We start from the raw sequence: 22,231 nt of genomic DNA on the forward strand, positions 1-22,231 counted from the left end.
CAATGATCATGTAGTATTCTATCCACTCCACATGGAGGCGAAATACCTAGTGGAGCATTTAGCAGCTAAAGAGCCTGATATTTCCCTCAAGAGTTGGTGGAGACCAAAAACAGAGCTAAAAGAGAAAACTTACATTCATCAGGTGACCAGAAACACAATTCCAAATGTATTCTCCAGAGCCTAACCGCTGGATGTGTACAGTAAAGAAGCAACTGTTTGCTAACAAGTTCACCATATCAACTTAAAAGGTGATGATTGTGTTCACAAATGGTTTCTGTCGCCCCAGCCTGGACAGAGTGATCAGTTTTTGCAGGTTTAACAACTTTAGTTATTAGCAACATGTGAATACAGCATTAAGTGGAACGTGTTGTAGTAATAATAATAATAATAATAATAATCAAAAAACAATGCTCTTCTGTATGTTGTGTTCTTCAACACTGTCTGACGTGTTTCATTACTTGTTCTCCACAAATACTCGGGACACACAGATTTGTTTAGGTTTTTTTTTATCAAAAAAGGATATAGAGTATTTCATTTCTACACCAACAAACCTCAATAATTTACACAGCAACAGAAGCCATAGAATCACACTGTAACTTCAGAGGCACAAAAACAGGAAACTTTTAACTACTTCAGGTTGCACATTCGTCATTTTTGAAAATGTAGAATTGCCTGTTTAGGTTTCATCCTTAATGTCGATGAATATTGTGACAATGAAATCAGGGTTGAACAGGGGGGAGGGAGGAGGTACATGTGGTTAAGTAGGGCAGCGGGGTTCCAGCCACTGGATTGAGAACATTAATCAAACTAAAAACGTGAGGAAAGAGAGAGAGGGGGAGGAAACAACAGCACACAGTCCATGTGGACCACACCGAAACAAAAACAGAACATGAAGAAGAAGAGCTTCCGCTTCTCAGACGGAGCTCTTTGTATCATTCTCATCTGGTGAGCAGCCCCGTCACAAACTCCTTGCACTTCCTTGTTGTCAAAGATGTTTGTGTTGGACTCTATTACTATATTTTTTATACATATATTTTTGTTTTTTCTCTTTACAAGTGTTTATTTTTTTTACATTTGTTATCACAAAAAACACGACTGTTAAACAAATGCATAAAAAAATGTTTACATAATGACTGTTCATGACTGTTTTGACCAGAACTGTTACTATGGATTTATTGCTTTGTACACTGAGTAATGTTTTGGTGCCACCTGCACACACACGGGTCCGTATATATACGCTGGAACCTCGCTGCTGCTGATGGTCTGTACTCCCTTTAAAAAATATTGGACTTCCAGCTAAAACCCAGCTCTGCTCTTCACCTTTGGTTGATTGTGCAAAGAAATTGAAGCATCAGTAACAGTTTCTGAGACAAAGACAAATAAGTTGGAAAGAAAAAGAAACATAAAAAAGGACATACTACAAATTCCACGTTGTTCCATGCATAAATACACATCCACACACACATTTATATTGTGAAGTGCTGACTTAAGGTCTCCACAGACAAATGAAACAAAGTTGGCCCCCTTCAGACCTGGTCAGTGTAAGTGCAGAATGAGGACAAAACATATTAAGAAGTGTGTTTGCTTGTTCTTTCTATTCAGGAGACTGAAACACTTTTCATCACCAGACTCCAATAAAGACAGATCACTACATTATACATCAACTCATAAACTGCCATTTGTCCATTTCCATTAGAGAATGGAAGTGAGATGACACAGTTTGTCCAAATTGCACTCATTTGTGATCGCCCCTCCTGCTGTATCGTCTCTATAACTGTATAGATTCATGTAAACAAGTATATATTCATGTAAACACTCAAATACTTGTTTGGGAATGTTCAACTTATATGAAGTCATTTTGACATTTCAAACTCTTCTCCCTTTAGTTTTAAAAACCCAGAAATCACATTTTTCTCATCGGCTTCTCACTTTAAATAATGTAATCCTACATGAACAACAGTATTGATTACTTCACATGATATATTTCTTTTTTTAAAACTTTGATTGTAGCTTTTTGTCATGAATATACGATTTTATAGAGAAATACTTTCTTTTCAGGGGCTTTATCTTAAAATGACTCTCTTATCCATTTGATCATATAAATATCTTTCACATTATTTTAATATAGTAAGACTCTCATACTGATTTTGGCTAATCTTCTGTACTTTACCAAAGTCTTTGAATTGCACAAACCCTTCTTAAATAAGGTTGTGTATGATCGTGAACCTCTTGGTCTAAATTTAATCTATAAACTCTTATACATCTTTACTCTCAAGTTATCTCTGTCATAAATGTTTTTGTTTAGACACATCTTTCAACAATGCATTGGTACAACTAGACTTTTGCACCCGATTCGACTGTTATAAGGCCATTAAATAGGCATTATTGGTCGCTGTACATGTGGGTCAGTAGGGAACTACTACTACGCCTACAACGTTGTAAAAATGAAAGCGAAACTTAAAAGCAACACGTTCTAACATGTTGTAAAACTGCATGAAATGTTACGTTTTCAACACAATGAAAACAATCTATTTAGGTTTAGGCAATAAAACCACTTAAGTTTATGTAAAAACATTGTGTTTTGGCTCAAAACAACTGCGTTTCAAAAGTGAAAGTAAAACTTAACGCAAAGACAACGACACGTTGTTGGCATCACATGGGATGCAAATCCTGATCTCCTGGGTGAAAGCCCTGTGTTTTGTGTCCCATATGTCGCCCCTGACCTCCACTCCATATGGAGTATCACGCTGTCTACTACAGCGCCTCACTTCCGCTTATTCTCCTGTCATAATTACTACGGTCAATAGAGGTCGCTGTTGTCTTCTGTTATACCTTCTTTCGGTGATCCACCATGTGAGTAGATAATAAAACCTACTAGTGGGTGTAGTAGGCCCCTATTGACCAACATCTACATCTTGATTATCTAGTTATCTCTGTATATATATATATATATATTTTAGTACTATATATTTTAGTTAAGACAAATCTTTCAACAATGCATTAGTACAACTAGACTGGTGCACCCAATTCAACTGTCATCAGGCCATTAAGTAAGCGTTATCAGTCGCTATAAGCACCATACATGTGGGTCAGTAGGGGCCTATTACGTCTACTACGCCTTCTACGCCTACTACGATGTAAAAGTGAAAGCCAAATTTAAAAGCAACATGTTCTAACATTTAAAACTACATGAAACTTTACATTTTGAACACAGAGAAAAGGTTAGGTTAAGGCAACAAAAACACTTAGTTAAGTTAAGGGAAAAACATTGTGATTTGGCTTCTTTCGGTGATCTACTGTTGTTAATAGATGATAAAACCTACTATTGAGTGTTGTAGGCTCTTACTGATCCACATCTATGGTGCTTATATTGACAGATAATGCCTGTTTAATGGCTTGATAACAGTCCAATCGGCTGACTTTTGACAGTAATAGTATAACGATGAGAATGGCTTACTCCTGCACTACACTGCTGAGATGTGACGGGTTGATAACGCTAGAAATCAAATGCAAGAGGTACTGAGTTACAAAATGAATCACATGTAGCAAACATTAGACAGACATTTTCTTTTTTACCTTATATGCAAGTAACCAAACAGTGCCACTCAAATCTCAGGTCACCTACATGTTGAGGACTTTTACACACACACAGAAGCCAGCGATAAGGAAACAAAAATCATCATATTGTGCATTAAAAGGACACACTACTCTGAGTGCCTTCAGGAGAGATACAGTACAATCTATATCAACAGAGTGTCTAGTTTCTGTCTACGATGCTGTGCAGTGACGTATCTATACACTGTAATGGCTGGCTTGTAGGACGTCGTACTGTAACAGTTAATTTGATAAATAAGGGCTCGGCTCTGATTTAACCCTACGGGCTTCAGTGTGGTCAGGAAGCCTCGGCTGATGGGATAAAAATGTTCACCTGTACATACGATTGCACTCCAAACGAATATATCTATTATCAATATGCATAATAATACATTTACAGACTGCCAATTTGATATGTGTTACACCTCTATTAATCCAATATCTTTAATTTTTACATTAAGTTGATTCTTTTTTGATTTTCTCTTTTTTGAATTTGTGCAAACAATACAACAATGGATTGTAGTTTTTCTTGTTTCTCGTTTGTCGATATTTTTTATGACTAAACTGATGCACACTCAAGTCTACTCATGTGTCAGTGAATGTGTGTTTGGTCTAGGAGTATCCCTCATCCTTCCTGTATCCGTAGCCTCCGACCTGTGCTTCTTCCTGGACGTACTCCTCTGTCTTCTCCCAGCCTGACGCCCAGCCGCCGTTCACCTGCGTGGTCGCGCCGTACGACTTAGTCGGACCTCCAAGGGCACCGTAACCTTGAGTGATGTCGCCCGTCTCTTCTGCCAGCTCGTCCTCGTCTATAAAGCCGCACTTCTCCTCGCTGGTCAGTTCTGGGTCGGCCCACGGCTGTTTCTCTCCCGACGCAAAGATCCCATAGAAGATCACCCCCCCATAATGCACCATGGAGGCGATCAGGAACACAGACTGCCACTCCTCTCGAGTCTGAAGAGGGAAGGGAAACAAAAAGTTGTTTTTAACCCCTTAAAGGGACTATTTGTAACTTTCAGAATTGCTTGTTAACAGTGACACCTGTGGCCGTTAAGTCAACGAAAGTCAGCGTCGGGCTCGCGCTTGTGCTCGCTCTACATAGACATGAACGAGCATCGCTCAAAACAGTGAGGCAACACACGTCAGCTAAAACCACAATATCACTCTATATTTCACCTGCTTGGCAGTAATGTTAGCTGACCAGACGAAGGTCTCTCCATGAATCACTGCTGATCTTAGTGTTGGCTTTTCCTGCTTCAGCCCCCCGGGGCTGAAGCAGGAAAAGCGGGTCGGTGCCTGGTCTGAAGCAGGAAGAGAAACGTTATCGCCTCCCGACCGCGACCGCAGGGAGACACCGGCACCCGGTCGGAGGAGATAACGTTACTCGCTGCAGAGCCCCGTCACTTCACAAGACACGGAAAACCTCTGTTGGTCTGGAGGAGCTGCAGCATTTATTTCTGCACAAATGTCGACTGTGCATTCACTAGATATTCTCAGAGCTAAACTAACTCTTCTGCAGTGTGGAGTGAGCGCGCATGCATGTCTAGCGCATATGCGAGAACATGGGATCCTGACCCGGTAGATTTTTACCTGTAAAAAGTTACAAACAGTCCCTTTTAAAATATTTTTTTACATTTATCTTATCGTGAAGAAATCCCATTAGATCTCACTAACAAGTGTTGTCTGCATGCCGGAGACATTGTTGTCCAATAACTATTAAAATCATTACCACCAACGTATACTTTACCATCCTGATGCTGTGAGTTCTCACTAGCTCCCCAAATGTGTATTCTTTCGCAGCTGAAAATAGTCCCCAACAAATGCACAATTTACTTCTGTTTGAGTAATGTTTGCTAAGAACTACAGTGCCCAGCAGTTTGAAGACATTATTCAGCCTTTCTAAACAATCTCTGAACCCATCGGCCATCGGTCTGACAACGGATAAGCCTCTGGGTGCAAGGGGCTATATTTCTGGTGTTCAGTGTAGCTAGCGGATATCCGGGATGTAAGATTAGATTGAGATGGGAGACTGGAGTTGGAGTTGAGAGATGACGTGTAAGGCCGGATTGTTAGTGGCCAGTTTGTAAGCTAATTTTAAACCAATAAAAAGCGAAATCATCGCCAGACGATAGACGGTGGGTTCCCAGATTGCATTTCGGCTTATGCGTTCCGCCTCTTTTACTCTCCACACGGACTGTTTACCTGCATTAAACCAAAGCCTGATCGAACGTGATTGGTCAATACTACTCAGTCTACAAACGGAAACCAGAACACTTCCAATGCCAAAATCGTGTCCCGTTGGAACAGCTTCTACATGTGAATACAGAATCTGTTTATAGAGATGAAGTTTTGAATATATAAAACTATATATTTGTGACGGTGTGCAGCCTTGTGGCTGAATTTTGGGGATTCTGTAATATTTCCATTTAATGACGACGTGTAGCCATAAAAAAACATGACATTTTGAGTTTGAATATTTTACCCATGTGTGAACATCAATGTACATATACATACTTTCATATATTTACTGTCCAGGTACTAGTACTGTCAGATTATAAGGGAGGCAGGGCTCCTAGTCAAGTATAACATCTGTCCTATTAATTATCTTATCTGTCACTTTACCTGACTTGTATAATGTTCTCTGTGTGTTATTAGTAAATCATGTCCCAAAATGGTTATGTCTGCATTAAATTATTATAAATACCTTTGTTTTGTTTTATTTTGTAATCTATTATGGTTATATTCAACACAGAAAATGATGAAAGTGCTGCTGAGAACAAAAAAAATGCATTTACTGATTAGAAGTCTTAACACTTGACTTTAACGCCGCCATATTTAGCAATTACAAGCAGTATATAAACTGTATATACTGTTTATTTAGCTTTATGCTAAATAGGGGGACTTCAAGTGTTGTAGGTCTTTAAGATCTTTAAGAATTACTGCATACATGAAATGAGAGGATCTTTATTGCTGCCCTGTTTGGTGCCTAAATGGAGAAGCCCATACCTTGTTCTTTGTCATAGTACCAACAATTATCGGGCACACCATCCCAGACAGGGTCCCCACACCATTAGAGATGCCCATTAGGATACTGGCGTAGCGTGGAGCGATGTCCAGGTGATTGACATTAAAGCCTGATGGAGAAACACATACAATTTACAATATTGTTGATACATTTTACCTTTTTGAATTAGGACAAGGCCAGACAACCAGATTTAAATGCCAAACCACTGTGACAGTATGTATCAAGTAATAAAAGCATGAAAAGCAGGACACAGTTGTAGATAAAAGTAGCACAAACGGTGACCATCTTGTTGCAGAATATAGGCAGCAACTCGCCACACATCCTCCTCCTCCTCCCCCACCCTGACTGGCTGAATGAGTAAGTGTCCTCGCGATCTGCCTCACACCGCCTGCTGGCAAACCCCCCGAGACAGCTAGCACTGAATTATTAAACACTCCGGCAGAAAGCTCAGGAACAACAGGCGAGAAAACTGATTTTGCACACAGTCACAGACCTGAGCATAAACATGGAACGATCTGTTGAATGAATGGCTGAAGAAAGGTTCATTTTGCCAGTCAGTTAAAATGTGTTACAAATAATATCTGAAATATGATGTCTTAAGGAAGTCTGTAGCTACGCAGCAAATATTGATTAAGCTCAGTACTGGAGTTATTTGGGTGCTGCAAATACAATTTGAAAGAGAACACTATTTGCATCTGTAACACACCACTGCTTGGGATGTTTTGTTAGACAAAACTGTCTGTAATTTCAAATACATTTCAACGCTGTTTGTTATAATATGTTATAATCCCCACACTCATAGTCACATGACAAATAGTCTGGAAAGAAAATAAAAACCAACTATATAGTCTTATCATCAAAGAAACTCTAGTTTAGGTATAATGTTCACCACTTCTACATGCTCTCAGTTTACTCTAACCTAACAACGTTAGAGAAATTATATAGAAAAGGAAGTTTCGACTGGAAGTACAGGATTATCAACTACTTAAGCAAAGGAATTGTTTCCATTGGCGATTTTAGACTCTTTTTAGGGGTACTCAAACCCACCTAAATTTCATCTCAGCACCACTAAAAAAATAATTATCAAACCCTCTGAGACCCGCATGAGTACCAGCAATACCTGTGAACATTAGGCTACTGTCTTTAAGAAGCTGTAGCTAAGTGGGGTCTTAAAGCTAGAGTGAAGATATTGGTCTCATACTGTATATGAAACTAGAAAACCTAAAGAAGGTGTCATCCATTTCATGTTAGCTTGTCGGGAAGGAGGCTAAATAACGCTCCGAAGTTAGTCTAAATTTTGGTGAGGAAAAACTGGCATGGCGATTTTCAAAGGGGTCCCTGGACCTCTGACCTCAAGACATGAAGACATTTCCAACATAACTTGGTGCAGAAATTGGAGCATAAAAAATCATCAGAATCATCAGAATGCAGGAAATGAAGTGTTTGACTCTCAAAAAAACTAAACCTACGCCCTTGACTGTACACATTACACATTCTCACTAGGGGCTGAGCCCCCCTAAAGGTCTGATCCAAGAATTGTACCTTTTGGAAAAAGTACTTGTTCTCTTTCTTACAAATAGTTAGATGAGAAGATCTACACAACTCTAAAGTTTTAGAGAGGTATCGATCTTCTCATCTAACTCAGCAAGAAAACAAATAAGTTAAAACTATTTCTTTATCTACACATTTGAATTTCACTGTTCACTTTCTTTACAAAGCACTGGCTTATTTTCAAAATCATGCCAATATACAGTACAGTAACAACAACAGTTGTTGTAGTAAAAGGTATTAGTCACATATTTATCCCCTTCACATGTGTCTTCTAGCCTCCTCTTAGACTCCCTAAATCCATTCAGCCCTTCTGTTGTGAAAACTATCCAAAGCCACACTACATTAGACCAGTAAAACAACCCCTCAACTGTAATCACATCATTTTAACTCCAGTATGTATAGTACTAAATTATAAATTACGTTCTGATTGAGGAGAAAGTGTGTTTTACTTGTACTAACCTGATATAGCAAATCCACTGAAGCCCACTGCCAGCACCAGGAAGGAGATGGCCATCCCTTTGCTGTGGGAATATCCCACCACCAGCAGCAATGTGGCCTCCATGCCAAATCCTGGCAGAGACAGACAGCAGGTCACACACACACACACACACACACACAAAGCCCAAGGGCTGTTGGTCATCGCGGTGCCAATTGAATTAAGCATGATACATGGCCTGCAATCAATTACGTAAGTGACAGATATGAAATCAATGCACAGTCACAATCAGCGAGTCAACTAAGTATTGAACAGTTAAAATATAAACACAAGTATCTCTCTGGCAGCGATGAGCAACCAAAAGAAGAGCGGTATGGATCTAACACCCTGTCGCTGTGCAGAGAGAGGTGTGGAAAATGATATTTCATCCTCGGTTCAGACTTCTCACCTCCACAGTTCATGATTTTCCTGACAGTGGTGGTCGTCAGGATGTTCCTGCTGCGCAGGTAGTCGGCCAGCTGGCCGCCGATGGGCACGATGATGGTCATCACCAAATGTGGCAGGGCGGACAGCATGCCGACCTACAACCACATGCAGGAAATCAATTCAGCTGCAGTTGATAAGACAGCACAATAAAATGAGGCCTTTCTGAGGAAATACATCGTTTAGTATATGTCTTTTTTTTTCTTCTTTTTCATCTATAAAATGCAGCGTTGCATTGTGGGATTGTTGACATGGACACTACTTTTTTTGTTCCATTGTCTAAATTTTTGAGGGCACAATAGTGAATAAATTTGGGTAAATATAGTGCACTTTATGGTAAATAGGGTGATTTTAATGAGTTCCTGAGTGTTAATGACTTAATTAAAATCATCATTACACAATCATGAATATTTAATGTTATAAACACTTCATGTTTTTAGGGGCTTTATGAGATCATGTACAATATTAAACAGAATGTTGCCATTTGATGCATTGTACAAGAGTTAGCATAATATTCATTTACACCCAATCTCAGATCCCATCGGATATCGTTCTGACAAAGTCTCTGGGGGCAAAGGGCTATATTTCTGGGGTTCTCGTGCAGCCAGCGGTTATCCGGGCCAAGACTTCCTTTTCCGTGTGCTGCTCATTGTTTACCGTCCGATTAGCAACTTGAGATGCGAGACTGGAGTTGGAGTTGAGAGACGACATGTATGACCGGATTGTTAGTATTATTGTAAAGCAGCCAGTTTACAAGCTAAATTTAAACCATGAAAAGCTAAATCATTTTAGGATGATAGCCGGTGGGTTCCCAGATTGCATTTCAGCCAATGCGTTCCGCCTCTTTTGCTCTCCACATGGACTTTTTAACCAAAGCCTGCTCGAACGTGATTGGTCAATACTACTCGGACTACAAAAGGAAACCATGCAATTTGACTTCTAAAAAAAAAAACATCAGCGTCAAGTAATTTGTGAGAGCATTAACTTTGACAATCTTTTGTATCCTTTGTGAACCGATGCTGCCTTGTTATGTAATGTAGCAGTTCATGAGGCCAACAGTTGCACTGACATTGATTTGGATAATGAATCATTCCAGGAGCAAAGCGTCACATGCTCAGCTCTAAAACATCTGGCACCAGTGTTGTGTAATTTTTCCATAGCATTTTAATCTATCATGTATTGATCTTTTAAGTCATGCTCCACGTTTGTCACTTGACTTGTACTGTAAGCTCACCTTGCTTATCTCAAAGCCAAAGACTTCCTCAAAGTATGCAGGCTGGCTGATCAGCAGCAGGTAGAACGTCCAGCTCCTGCAGAAGTTGGCCACGATGATTGCATAGACGGGCATCGAGGTGAAGAACTTCTTCCAGGGGGTCTTGAATTTCTGAAATAGATTATCACAAAGGATTGAATTTTACACATTTGATAGTGTCTCTCTGACAATAAACAAATGGTTAAACTGTAGCTTGGTGTTCTAGTACCCTTTACAACACAAAAGGTTGAAAACAAAGAGTGCAGTAAATTACATTTATTGTCTTCCTTAAGTCTAGGATGTTACCTCGGCAGGACCCGATAGCCTGGCGCTCTCTCCAATGCTCTCCTCGATGTAACAGCGTTCCTCATCGGTGATGGTAGGATGTTCAGCAGGGCTCTCATACGACACAAGGATCCAGAACATGTACCAGAAGATGCCGAAGACTCCTGCATATATCACAGACAGAAAAACATGTCAGAACTTAAGATAATTACACAGCACTGCAGCTATAGTTTTGACCTCAGCAGTGAGTACACACACACAAGAGAGTATTTGTCTGATCTTGTCCAAAAATGCCTGAGAGAATAAAACGCAGACAGTAAAGCTAACTGTATCCAGTCCAGAGAGAAACATGGGGGGTTATTTATTGACACACCAAAACATCGGGGGGAGGAAATCAATACGCAGTCTGCCCGGATAAATCCATTTGACTTTCACTGTGTGTCAAACTCTAAAAGTTTCAACAAGCTTAAAACACTTTAGCCACACATTTTTCCATCTTTTTGTCATCATTTCACCACAGACCTCATCTCATATTCACTTGTGCAACACACACACACGCACACACACATGCAGCATCAATCAATCTTACCATAGATGTAGAACACGGAGGACCAGCCTGAGTACTGAACCAGGATCCCAGCCAGAGGCATCGCTATCACAGCACCAGCATAAGAGCCTGACAGACAGCAAGACAATAGTCACCTTCTTAACCAATACAGTTATATAGAGCATTTATTAACCCAATTTCTAAATGTCAATAGGAGAAATGAGTATTTACCACAGAATGAGAGGGTTGCCAGACGACTCCTCTCCAGCGGAGGAGCCCACTTACTCCAGATGCCATGACATGCCGGGTAGGTCACTCCCTAAACACAGCACAAAGCAACAGTCTGTGTTAACTCACGGTGAAGAAACGTGCAAAAACAGTTAAGAGCAGACTGGAACTTCTGATGCACACAGATTGTTTTGGAAATGTTTGTATTCAATGAGGGTGGTCAATGCTCCATGTTGGCCCATTTTTGGCATTTGGATTAAATATATGGTTGCGAGCTACTGCGAAGCTCTTGCGAGATGGTTAAGGTTAGGCATTGACCTTAAATGGTTAAGGTTAGGATAGGTCGTCGGGCAGCGAGTCTCGTGAGAGTATTTTGCAAGTTTTAGCAAGTTTTTCGCAATTTGCAGGTTACCTTCTAGACACAACCAAAATAAATATACGGGTTTGTACAATGGACAAATTATAGGAATTAGTTTGCACCCATTTTTGATTGATCCAGCATCGTATCATAGTAATAATGGTCTCAAAATCCTTACTTAATTAGAAATTAAACCAGTTTTTTCCATCCATTTCCAACATTATAAAGGCATTATAATGCTTCCCATTCAAGTTGTATTTCTGGATTATTTGAGTTTAGGATGTATTAGAGCTGCAACGATTAATCGATTAGTTGTCAACTATCAAATTAATCGGCAACTATTTTGATAATTAATTTAAGTCATTTTTTAAGAAAAGAAGACAAAATTCTCTGATTCCTGCTTCTTAAATGTGAATATTTTCTGGTTTCTTTACTCCTCTATGACAGTAAACTGAATATCTTTGAGATGTGGACAAAACAAGACATTTAAGGACGTCATCTGGGGCTTTGGGAAACACTGATCGACATTTTCTGACATTTTTTATCGACCAAACAACTAATCGATTAATCGGCTAAATAATCAACAGATTAATCGCCAATTAAAATAAGAAAGTTAGTTGCAGCCCTAGGATGAACTAACAATCTATGAGGGAATACCCTTTAAGATATGAACATGAACCAACAGATATCTGATATAATAACTAACAAAAATTAACATTTTCACCCCTGTAATTACCATGAACAAATTGCCACGGAGCCATGAGCAAAGAGGACCTGATGAACGGTTCATGGAGCAGAGCAGCCCTGCAGCTATTAAATGTTCATCAGGCACTAATTTGAACAAACCGTGCTGACGTTAAATACAATCTGCATGGACTTTCTTAGGAGAGCAGTGCAGTGCTTATTTATCTATTCTTCAGAAAACTGATAAAAATCTATCATTTAGCCTTCAATAAAGATGTGCTGCAGCATGTTGTATGAGGCTTGGCTACTGGTGAAAGATATTTCTACCATCATGACTAAGCGTTTAATACCATTTGTCCAAAAAACACTGTTCCACTGTCCTAAAAAAATGATCCCCTGCCTTTACAAATGATGCCTAACAGCTTCATCTTTACATTTCATGACACATTTACATATGTAAGAACTGTAGTATCAGCTGTCTGTGTTTTGCACAATAACAGACACATTTCCTCAACATCAGCTACACAGCATGCTGTATATATCTGGGTGTTATGTTTCACGATGAAGCCAGAGGATTGATGTGCTTTTGTCTATCAGCATTTTCCTTTGCATCTATTTGTAAACCAGTTGTGTTTCCAGGAGACAAAGTGTGACAGCATCATAGGAAGCTGGACTATCCCACAAACACTCAGCTGTAGACTGGATCAATACAGCTCGTCTCTCATTTCCTCTGGCTGAATATCCAGTGCATGTTACAGTCTTTCCTCTGCTTTCTATTTGCAGGAAGCCCCTTTGTGTGTAGTGTATTATTGCAGATCCTCAGACATGTGTTACCATCCAGTATATGTTCTATTAATAGTGAGAATGTTTTCAGTGCTGATTTTTAATTGTGTAAACAATAAATCTGTCCACAATTTATATTAGGAAAGAAGGAAAAAACATTTAAAAAATGCTGTAATGCCCCTTTTATACGTTAACATGCTCTTACCTCCACCAATCCTTGTAATATCCTCACAAAGATGACACACCCATAGTGGACTCGGGCAGCAGAGGGGATGAACATGTTGAAAATCGAAGTCAGCACAATGGCTGCACCAAATACCCTGAAAATAATAAGATGTGTTTTATTTATTATTATTATTTCACTGAACTGAATGTATGACATTGACATGTATTTAAGCTTTTTGCCATGGTGACAGGGAGCAGAACATTGAGATTTCACATTAGATTAATTATTTTAGCAAAATATTATTGGCCTCTGTTTTTTTTTTTAATTACACTTTAATTTTCTAAAAGAGAATACCCATGAAAATCATTGATTTATAATCTACATGAAAGGCCATTAAAAGTGTCTTTGTCTTTCTCTGTCTTTCTCTGTCACACCTCTGTGGTGTATAGCTTATCATTTATCAGTATCGATGCTGAACTGCACGTTGTGTCCTCCGTTCTGATTGGCAGGCGCGCCTCTGACGTCATAGAGGTACATATTTTAAGGAGCAACGCGCACAGTCACATCGATACGCACGTGTCGCCTATAGCAACCATTTTCACTTTGGTGCCCTAATGTCTCAAAAAATGTGTTTTTCATGAATAATTAATTTTAATTTTAATTTCACATTGAAATTTTTTAAATTTTTACAACATTTGCACAAAGCTGTGATGTGCCTTTGATCTACACCATACCATCAAATACACCAAGTACCTTTACTGATTTCTTTCTATTTCTACAAAATTAATAATTCTGCTCAGTCTGACATAAAAATAAATGCTTTGATTTTTGATTTTTGAATTTTGAATTTGCTAAATATCTGACAGAGAGGAGGCTGTCTGTTAAAACGCTTTTATATCTTAGAATAAATGACAAACATGATGTTTCCATAGCAGCTGAGGCAGAGAGGCCATGAACACCGAGTTCGTTCTCATTTCTGTCACGTTTTCCCGCCCTCTCTCATGTGCACGCGGGGGGCACACCCTAATCCGGTTGAGACTACTGTTGGGCACGAGACCAATTGATTCGATTACATCCTCGTGTCAATCAACAGCACGAGCGACACACAGACAGCCAGGGAAATAAAAAAATATATATACAGTATATATATATAAAATAAAAATAAAACGAGCATTAAAACCTTTAGGTAGGTTAGCAGGTAGATTTGTTAGACTATTGGCTGCACTCATTAATAATTATGATTAGTCAATATTAGGCTATTGTTTGCCTTTTTATTTAAAGGCCTAAATGGTCACTATACATCCTATATACCACTTTATAGACTGCACATATGTACATATAACATTTATTTATTGTACATACTACATGTATTTATTGACGGACTGCACACACTATGTTCACCCATTCACTCTGTATCTTTTATATCTCTATTATTGTTTTTATAATGTTTGTATACCTTGACCTCTCCTGTGTTTCACTCTGTTTGCTGATGTTGCTGCTTTGACACCTGAATTTCCCTCCGGTGATTAATAAAGGTTCATCTTATCTTATCTTATCTAATCTTATTTTATCTTATCTAATCTTATCTTTGTCATTGTTATAGCTTAGTCAAGATTTAGGCCTCTATAGTGTTGAGCTGGAACCATTTTGCCTTATATCCATGGTATGTATAGGCACATATCAGCATATTATTCTAGTATGAATATTCCAGCCTCTAGTGTTTGTAATAATGATGGTGACGTGCATTGGCTGTGCTCATGTGAATTAAAGCCTTTGGCGTCTGGTCTCCATGAGAGAGGACAGATTAGACCTGCTCCTCCAGGGAGCTCATTAACAGGTGGCACAGAGCCCTGACACCAGGAGCCTGTCTGTCTGCCTGTCTGCCTGTCTGTCTGTCTCTCTGTCTGTCTGCTCACTGTCTGTCTGCCTCTCAATGGGGATTCTTCAATTCATAATTCAGAGAAGAAGAATGACGCCATTTTTTATGTCTGGCCTTGGCTGTGTTTTTTTTTAATTATTATTATTGTCTGGATTTATTCCAGCCCCCATGTGTTGGTTTTCGTTTCCTACGTATTTTAAAAATAACAAACAATACATAATGAGAGTGAGAGGAAGGGAGAGTCCGCCAACTGTTCAGTCATTTCGTTTAATTAGCCAAATAATGATTTTTTTTTTTTTTAAATCCTCCTGCACACTGCAGCTGTCTCTGTGTAGTATTCCTGGTGATTGTGTGGGAGTGTCTCCTACCTGTTCGCTGCCAGTCTGGAGGAGATGTATCCTCCAGGGATTTGCGTAACGATGTAGCCCCAGAAGAAAGACCCGTGGATCAGCCCCACCGTCTCTGGATCCCAGTTGAATTTAGCTTTCTGGGAGATAATGTGGAAAATCATAACCAGTTAAAAATATATATATATTATAATAAGCAACACTAACTGAATGTTGAATATTGTTAAATGACCTCCATTTTTTGTGGCAAATCAATCAAAAAAACAAACGAAAAACATTTATTCTCTGAATGGATTGATCGAAAGCCAGCTAGGCCTGTTTATCATTAAAGGCCTGCAAAGGTTTATTTTGATCAGATGACATTGATCTGTGCACCAAACTCACTCATGTGTCACTGAGGAGCTGTGTGCATGTATATAGCTGCGGTGTGTTGGATGTTTAAAGGATATGATTATAGGCTATATTTTATTATCCTTAAATGTGGCTTGCGTTGTCTTTTTTTTAATTTTATTGACAGTTTGATTTGAACTGTTTTTACTGTTTTTTTTCTGTGGACCAGAAAGACTAGTGACCAGTCTGTGGAAGCTAATGGATCCAAAATAAAGAATAAAATAATCTATTTGGCCTAAACGCAAAAAAAACAATATATGCATCCATTTTATACATGTAAATGCAAATATAACCTTTACATAGGCTGTTGTGAATCAACTTATTTAGTCATATTTTTGAAAGATGTAGCTTATGTCTCTTTTAACTGATTTGTTTGTGTTTTTTTGCAAATAGACAGTCAATGAAATGTGTACTTTAGAATAACATCAACTGTTACTAAAGCCTAAATCATAACTGTTACGTTATGAGTTAGGCTTTTCATGCAGGACACAGAGATGCAATTGATCCTTTTAAAATTGCATTACATTAATAAAATAGTATATGCTATAAAAGCTATAGCTGACATTATAAATCAGGATCTCTAATGCGCATTTTGTCACGTTTTTAGGATTTCTACGCACAAATACCCACTTCAATAAAAAAAAAAAAAGCTAATCAGCCAAATGATTATTGGGGACCATTAAAGTGATTTTATGTCTTAAAGGTCCCATATTATGCTCATTTTCAGGTTCATACTTGTATTTTGTGTTTCTAGAAAATGTTTACATGCTGTAATGTTAAAAAAAACAACTTTATTTTCCTCATACTGTCAGCCTGAATATACCTGTATTTACCCTCTGTCTGAAACGCTCCGTTTTAGCCATTTTGACGGAATTGCAACAAAATTACATTGCTAGGCAACAGCTTGGGTCCATGTGTACTTCCTGTTAGCTGATGACATTCACATACACTGCAACCAGGAAATAAACTGGGACACATTTAGAATGTTTACGTTTAAAATTGTGTCAAGGGTCTAAATATTGTATAATCGTGACATCATGAATGGGCAGAAATCCTGACAGCTTGTTTCAAATGCAGAGTTTCCGAATACGGGCTGTGTGTTTCGATACTTTCACACTATTTATAATACGAAAATATTAAAATCTAATTTTTTTAATAATATGGGACCTTTAAGTTGTAACGATGTCACAGATAAAAAATAACCACAATATGATTCATAAGTGATTATAAGTATGCTCAAAACAGTCCATCATTCATTCTCTTCTCTGCTCTGCTCTTCTGGTAAAGGATAGCTTACCTTACCTGAAAGATGTAACATTTTTGATTTACATCTAGATGCACGCACCGGTAATAGCCTGCTTTATAATAAAAAAACATGAAAATCTCACTTGTTTATAATATGGGACCTTTAATATGGCAGAAGGCCTTATATATATATTCTGTATATCTGATGTGTGGAGGAATTAATTTCCCTTTTTCTTTCTTTTTTTTTTTTTTCCTCTAAAATCAGAGTCAGGTGTCTCGTGTCTCCAGTCTCGTGTCTACGTTGCTTTCTACGTCAGAGGTTTCTCTTCCTCCGTTGCCACACCTCTTTGATGATGATCTTGCCGTTCTCGTGGATGGTGCTGTTGTTGACCATGCCCACTATGGCCACGCCCAAGTTACACCGGATCCCGAAGGAGATGCAGAAGCCCAGGCCGCTCATGATGGCGATGATGTAGCGCCGTGGCAACCCGAAGCAGTAGCAGTCACAGAGAGGTGGCTTCTTCTGCGCGGCCTCTCGAGGCCGACCGTCCTCCGTCAGCTCCATCACATCTCCGCTCTTCTGCTTCCTCTCGAGCACCCTGCAACAGCCAGTTTTCCCTCATCAAATATCATCATGTGAGATGATGAAGCAACCTAAACAAAAATCTAAAAAATAAATAAATCTATTTCTAAGGAGGCCCATTTTTTATTCCCACTTGTGTGAATATTTCATTATGGACTGTGTGCTTGGTGGTTTGTGTGCCTATCTGAGATTTCTTTTTTTGTCATGTCAATAAAGAAAATCTGAATCACCATCATCATAATAAAGCAGCTGTATAGGTGGAGAGGCCTCCATCCATACTGTGTTTGCTTCTGCCACACACCATAAGTGTGATGTGCTATTGTGTATAGCTGTGTATTGTGCGTTTTGTATGTTCTTTCTTGTATGACTGTAGTATGTTTCTTTGTTTTGACCTGCCAAGGGACTCACAGATGTGAATTAGATTAAAACTATAATCTGGTGACATTTATGTTTTAAACTGTACATGGTCCCTTTTAAATAAAATAAAATACAAAATATATATATTTCATTATGGACTGTGTGCTTTGGTGGTTTGTGTGCTTATATATCTGAGATGGTTTTTTTGTCAAGTCAATAAAGAAAATGCAGGAAGGAGTCAAATCTGAATCACCATCATCATAATAAAGCAGCTGTATAGGTGGAGAGGCCTCCATACTGTATTTGCTTCTGCCACACACCATAAGGAGGAGCATCAAAAGACATGAACAACGAATTAAAAGCAAATGTGTTCTTCTGTATAATATTAATCATAATAACAAACGATGTCAGCTCGATCACATTCTGCTTCCTCTCTAGCACCCTGCAACAAGCCAGGAGGTGAGAGAGTCTAGACAAGTGTTCCCTGATATCAAATAGCATCATGTGAGATGATGAAGCAACCTAAAACCAAAACAAATCTAAAATATCTATTTCTAAGGAGGCCCATTTTTATTCCCACTAGTGTGAATATCTCATTATGGGCTGTGTGCTTTGGTGGTTTGTGTGCCTATCTGAGATTTTGTTTTTTTGTCAAGTCAATAAAGAAAATGCAGGATGTAAATCTGAATCATCATAATAAAGCAGCTGTATAGGTGGAGAGGCCTCCATACTGTATCTGCTTCTGCCACACACCATAAAGAGGAGCATCAAAAGACATGAACAACGAATTAAAAGCAAATGTGTTCTTCTGTATTTTGCGCTTAAAAACATAATATTAGTAATAATAACAAAACGAACAAACTTCGCCTTTGGAGCTGAAACCAGGCGAACACGTCTCTGACTGTACCGCATTGCAGCAGCAGCTCACTTTCACTCTCACTCATTAGCATTCAGCAGCAGCTCCAGACACACACACACACACACACACACACACGCAAACACACACACACACACACACACTGTGGGCATTCCTCAAAGCCCCATTTTTTTTTTTCCCACGAAAGTCACATTTATTGGCCACACGCTGTTTGTCCAAATTCAGGATTCACGTAAAATGATTCAAATTAAAAATGAAAATTTAAATTATTTGTGTCTGTAAACGGATGAAAAGCAACAGGGCTTATAAATAAATGATGACAAAAAAAATAATCGAATAATAAAATGTAAATGGATGACTTGCAGGGAAATCAAAGGCCTCAGAAAAAAGAAGAAGAAGACATGCGTTTTACTGAAAGATCATTGAAACCAACACTTCTGTAGATCATCAATTCATTTGCATGTGATTTTACTGTATTTATACTTCAGGTTGTAATGAATTAAGTGGCACAGGAAAAAAAAAAAAAATGCATGTCTTAATGCAAAAATATAATAATGCAAAAACTAGCAAGATGTCTTAAAAAAGAAAACCCAATCAATCCTGTCAGCGGAAATGACCAAAAGCTCTTTAAATGAACATGAGACTCAGGCTGCAGGGTATCATTATGTGTGCGTCATTGTGGTTTTTCTTTCTCCACATAATATGAAATGCATTATAAATTATGAATGAATCCCCCCAAAATCCTGCACGTCTCCTGTACGTCCTGCATGTCTAACCTGTCTGTCTGTCTGTCTGTCTGTCTGCTAATGAGATACACGCGCACAGGCCCTCCTGCATCAGCACCAACTGACTGCGTGCACGCTCTCATCCATCCAGTCCAGTGGCATCTACGTACATCACACACACACACACACACACACACACACACACACACACACACACACACACACACACACACACACACACATTTGATTGCATAATGTTCCTCTCACTTCTAGAGGCGTGACTAGAGAGTTGTAAAACAGTTTTGGGTGACCTGCAGACCTTCAAACCGTCACTGACTCGTGTCTTGGTTAAAATAAAGCATGCAAAATAATCACACTTTTACGCATCAATCAAGATGAGAAAAAAAAACACAAGCCAGTCCTTACCTGTACATATGAGCCAGGGTCTTCCCTGCAAATTCCTTCACCCCCACCTTCACAGACTCCATATCCAGTTTCTATTATAGGCCTATTTCTCACTAGTATTTCTACTGCTTATTCGTCATGTTGCCGACTGCAGCGGCTGCAAAGGAAAACAACACACCAAGTTGCGCTGAATCTGAGTCCACCAGGGAGGCGACTATCCCAAAAAAGGCGAGTCTAAATTTTCACAACGAGAGCGCAAAAAAAATAAATAAAGAGGAGGAATCAAACGATGTGTGCGCCTTCATTCATCCAGCAGCAGCAGCAGCAGCCCATCTTCATCTCCTCCAGCCTGCTGGCGCACAGCAGCCGCGCAGAGTGCCATCATCATCACGACGGAGAGAAAAAGGAGTGGATGATGTGTTGTCCGGAATAAAAGAAAAGAAAAAAGAGAGAGAGAGAGAGAGAATGAATGGGTTAAATAAATAAAAAAGCTCAGTTAAAGCAGAAGTGTGTGTGTGTTTGGAGTATAGCTTCAATAAATCAAAGAGGGAGTGATGCTGGCTCGTGTCTCCTGTGGTGCGCGCAGGTTCATCTGACGTCGTGTTTCAGCACCGAGGTCAGCGACAGCAGCTCCGCGTGCCACATCTGGCCAGCTGCTCAGCGCACATGAAGGAAGGCCACAGTCGAAATATAACATGCTGATACATATACATATATATGAGTCAGTGTATTTTAGTCATTTCATAAAACATTGTGGGGGTGGGGATGTGTTTTATAGTTAAATCTCTCTACACTCAGCCTAAAATGTGAGATATATAACACAACTTTATGTATTTAGATTATGTTTCTTTATTTTGTGCGTTTTTATGATTAAAATGTATTTAAAAAAACAAGGACAGTCAAACCCCATGTATGAGAGCTGCAGCCCTCCTGAGGGCGGTGCTATGGAAACCAAATGAGCAGAGTGGATCTCCTCCTCTCCATCCTCCACCTCCACCCAACCAGCTCCTCTGCTCAACGGAGGAACCCATCAATAATTTAAACCTATTTTCATCCCCCAGACAACCACATCTTCCCACAGAAGCATGCACAAAATTATGATATATACGTCATCTAATAAAAGATCCTTCTGCAGACCAAGGCTACCACTACTACTAATGCATATAATAATAATAATAATAATAATAATAATAATAATAATAATAATAATAATAATAATATAATATAATATTATATTATAATAATAATAATAATAATAATAATAATAATAATAATAATAATAATAATATTTTAAGATCTATATCTTCAGATGTGCGATTAGAGGACAAAAGAGAAAAGAGGAAAAAAAGCGACCAGTGTCTTTCTTTTTCATTTGTTGGTATTGGCTGCCATCTGGCGGTCACACGTGACACTGCATCTTGTTCTCATGTTCCAACACTCATACTATCATAGTACAGAAAAATATTTTGTATGTCCCAGTACTTAGTATGTAAAATGCAGTATGCCAAAAATACCAGGATGTCCTACTACATACTACAATAATGCACACAGTGCACTTTCATAGACTAAGCTGCTGGAGTTACCCTGCACTATACTCATTTTTAACAGTTTTCTTCATCTCCTTGTATTTTTATATCTGGTATATTTTTGTTGTACTTTGTACTTTGTACTACTAACTTTTTTACTTGCCTTTTTACTAACATGTTTTGCACTATGGAACTGTGATGCTGGGAACTTGAATTTCCCTCAGGATCAATAAAGTTACTATCTATCTATCTATCTATCTATCTATCTATCTATCTATCTATCTATCTATCTATCTGTCTATCTATCTATCTGTCTATCTGTCTATGAGCAAGAGGGTCAAAGTTCAAGGAGCAATGTAATGAAAAAGTAGTATGACCCAATACTGCATGCAACAGTAGGTACTTTGTAAGGGCAGTTGTAGTACTAAAAGTAAAAAGTAAAAGTATGCGATTTGAAACGTAGCTATTTTTTTGCACTATACTGTGTGTATTTTTGCTAAATGTT

The 22,231-nt window shown here is 38.7% G+C and overlaps 2 protein-coding genes across 2 annotated transcripts in view; one reads left to right on the forward strand and one right to left on the reverse strand.

The window, feature by feature from the left end:
• Positions 1–22,231, forward strand: part of tmem276b (transmembrane protein 276b) — a 179,404-nt gene that overhangs the window by 52,710 nt on the left and 104,463 nt on the right. The window lies entirely within an intron of this gene.
• Positions 1,780–20,861, reverse strand: slc17a6b (solute carrier family 17 member 6b). Its single transcript, XM_074615905.1, has 12 exons — positions 20,222–20,861; positions 17,597–17,852; positions 15,640–15,758; positions 13,432–13,546; positions 11,405–11,492; positions 11,216–11,302; positions 10,648–10,790; positions 10,324–10,473; positions 9,055–9,187; positions 8,630–8,740; positions 6,601–6,728; positions 1,780–4,548 (listed from the first exon to the last, which is right to left on the reverse strand). The coding sequence occupies exons 1-12, from the start codon at positions 20,281–20,283 to the stop codon at positions 4,207–4,209; spliced, it is 1,734 nt and encodes a 577-aa protein (XP_074472006.1). The 5' UTR covers positions 20,284–20,861; the 3' UTR covers positions 1,780–4,206.

The sequence above is a fragment of the Sebastes fasciatus genome, chromosome 2 (genome assembly GCF_043250625.1).
Source record: "Sebastes fasciatus isolate fSebFas1 chromosome 2, fSebFas1.pri, whole genome shotgun sequence".
Classification (NCBI taxonomy): Eukaryota; Metazoa; Chordata; class Actinopteri; order Perciformes; family Sebastidae; genus Sebastes; species Sebastes fasciatus.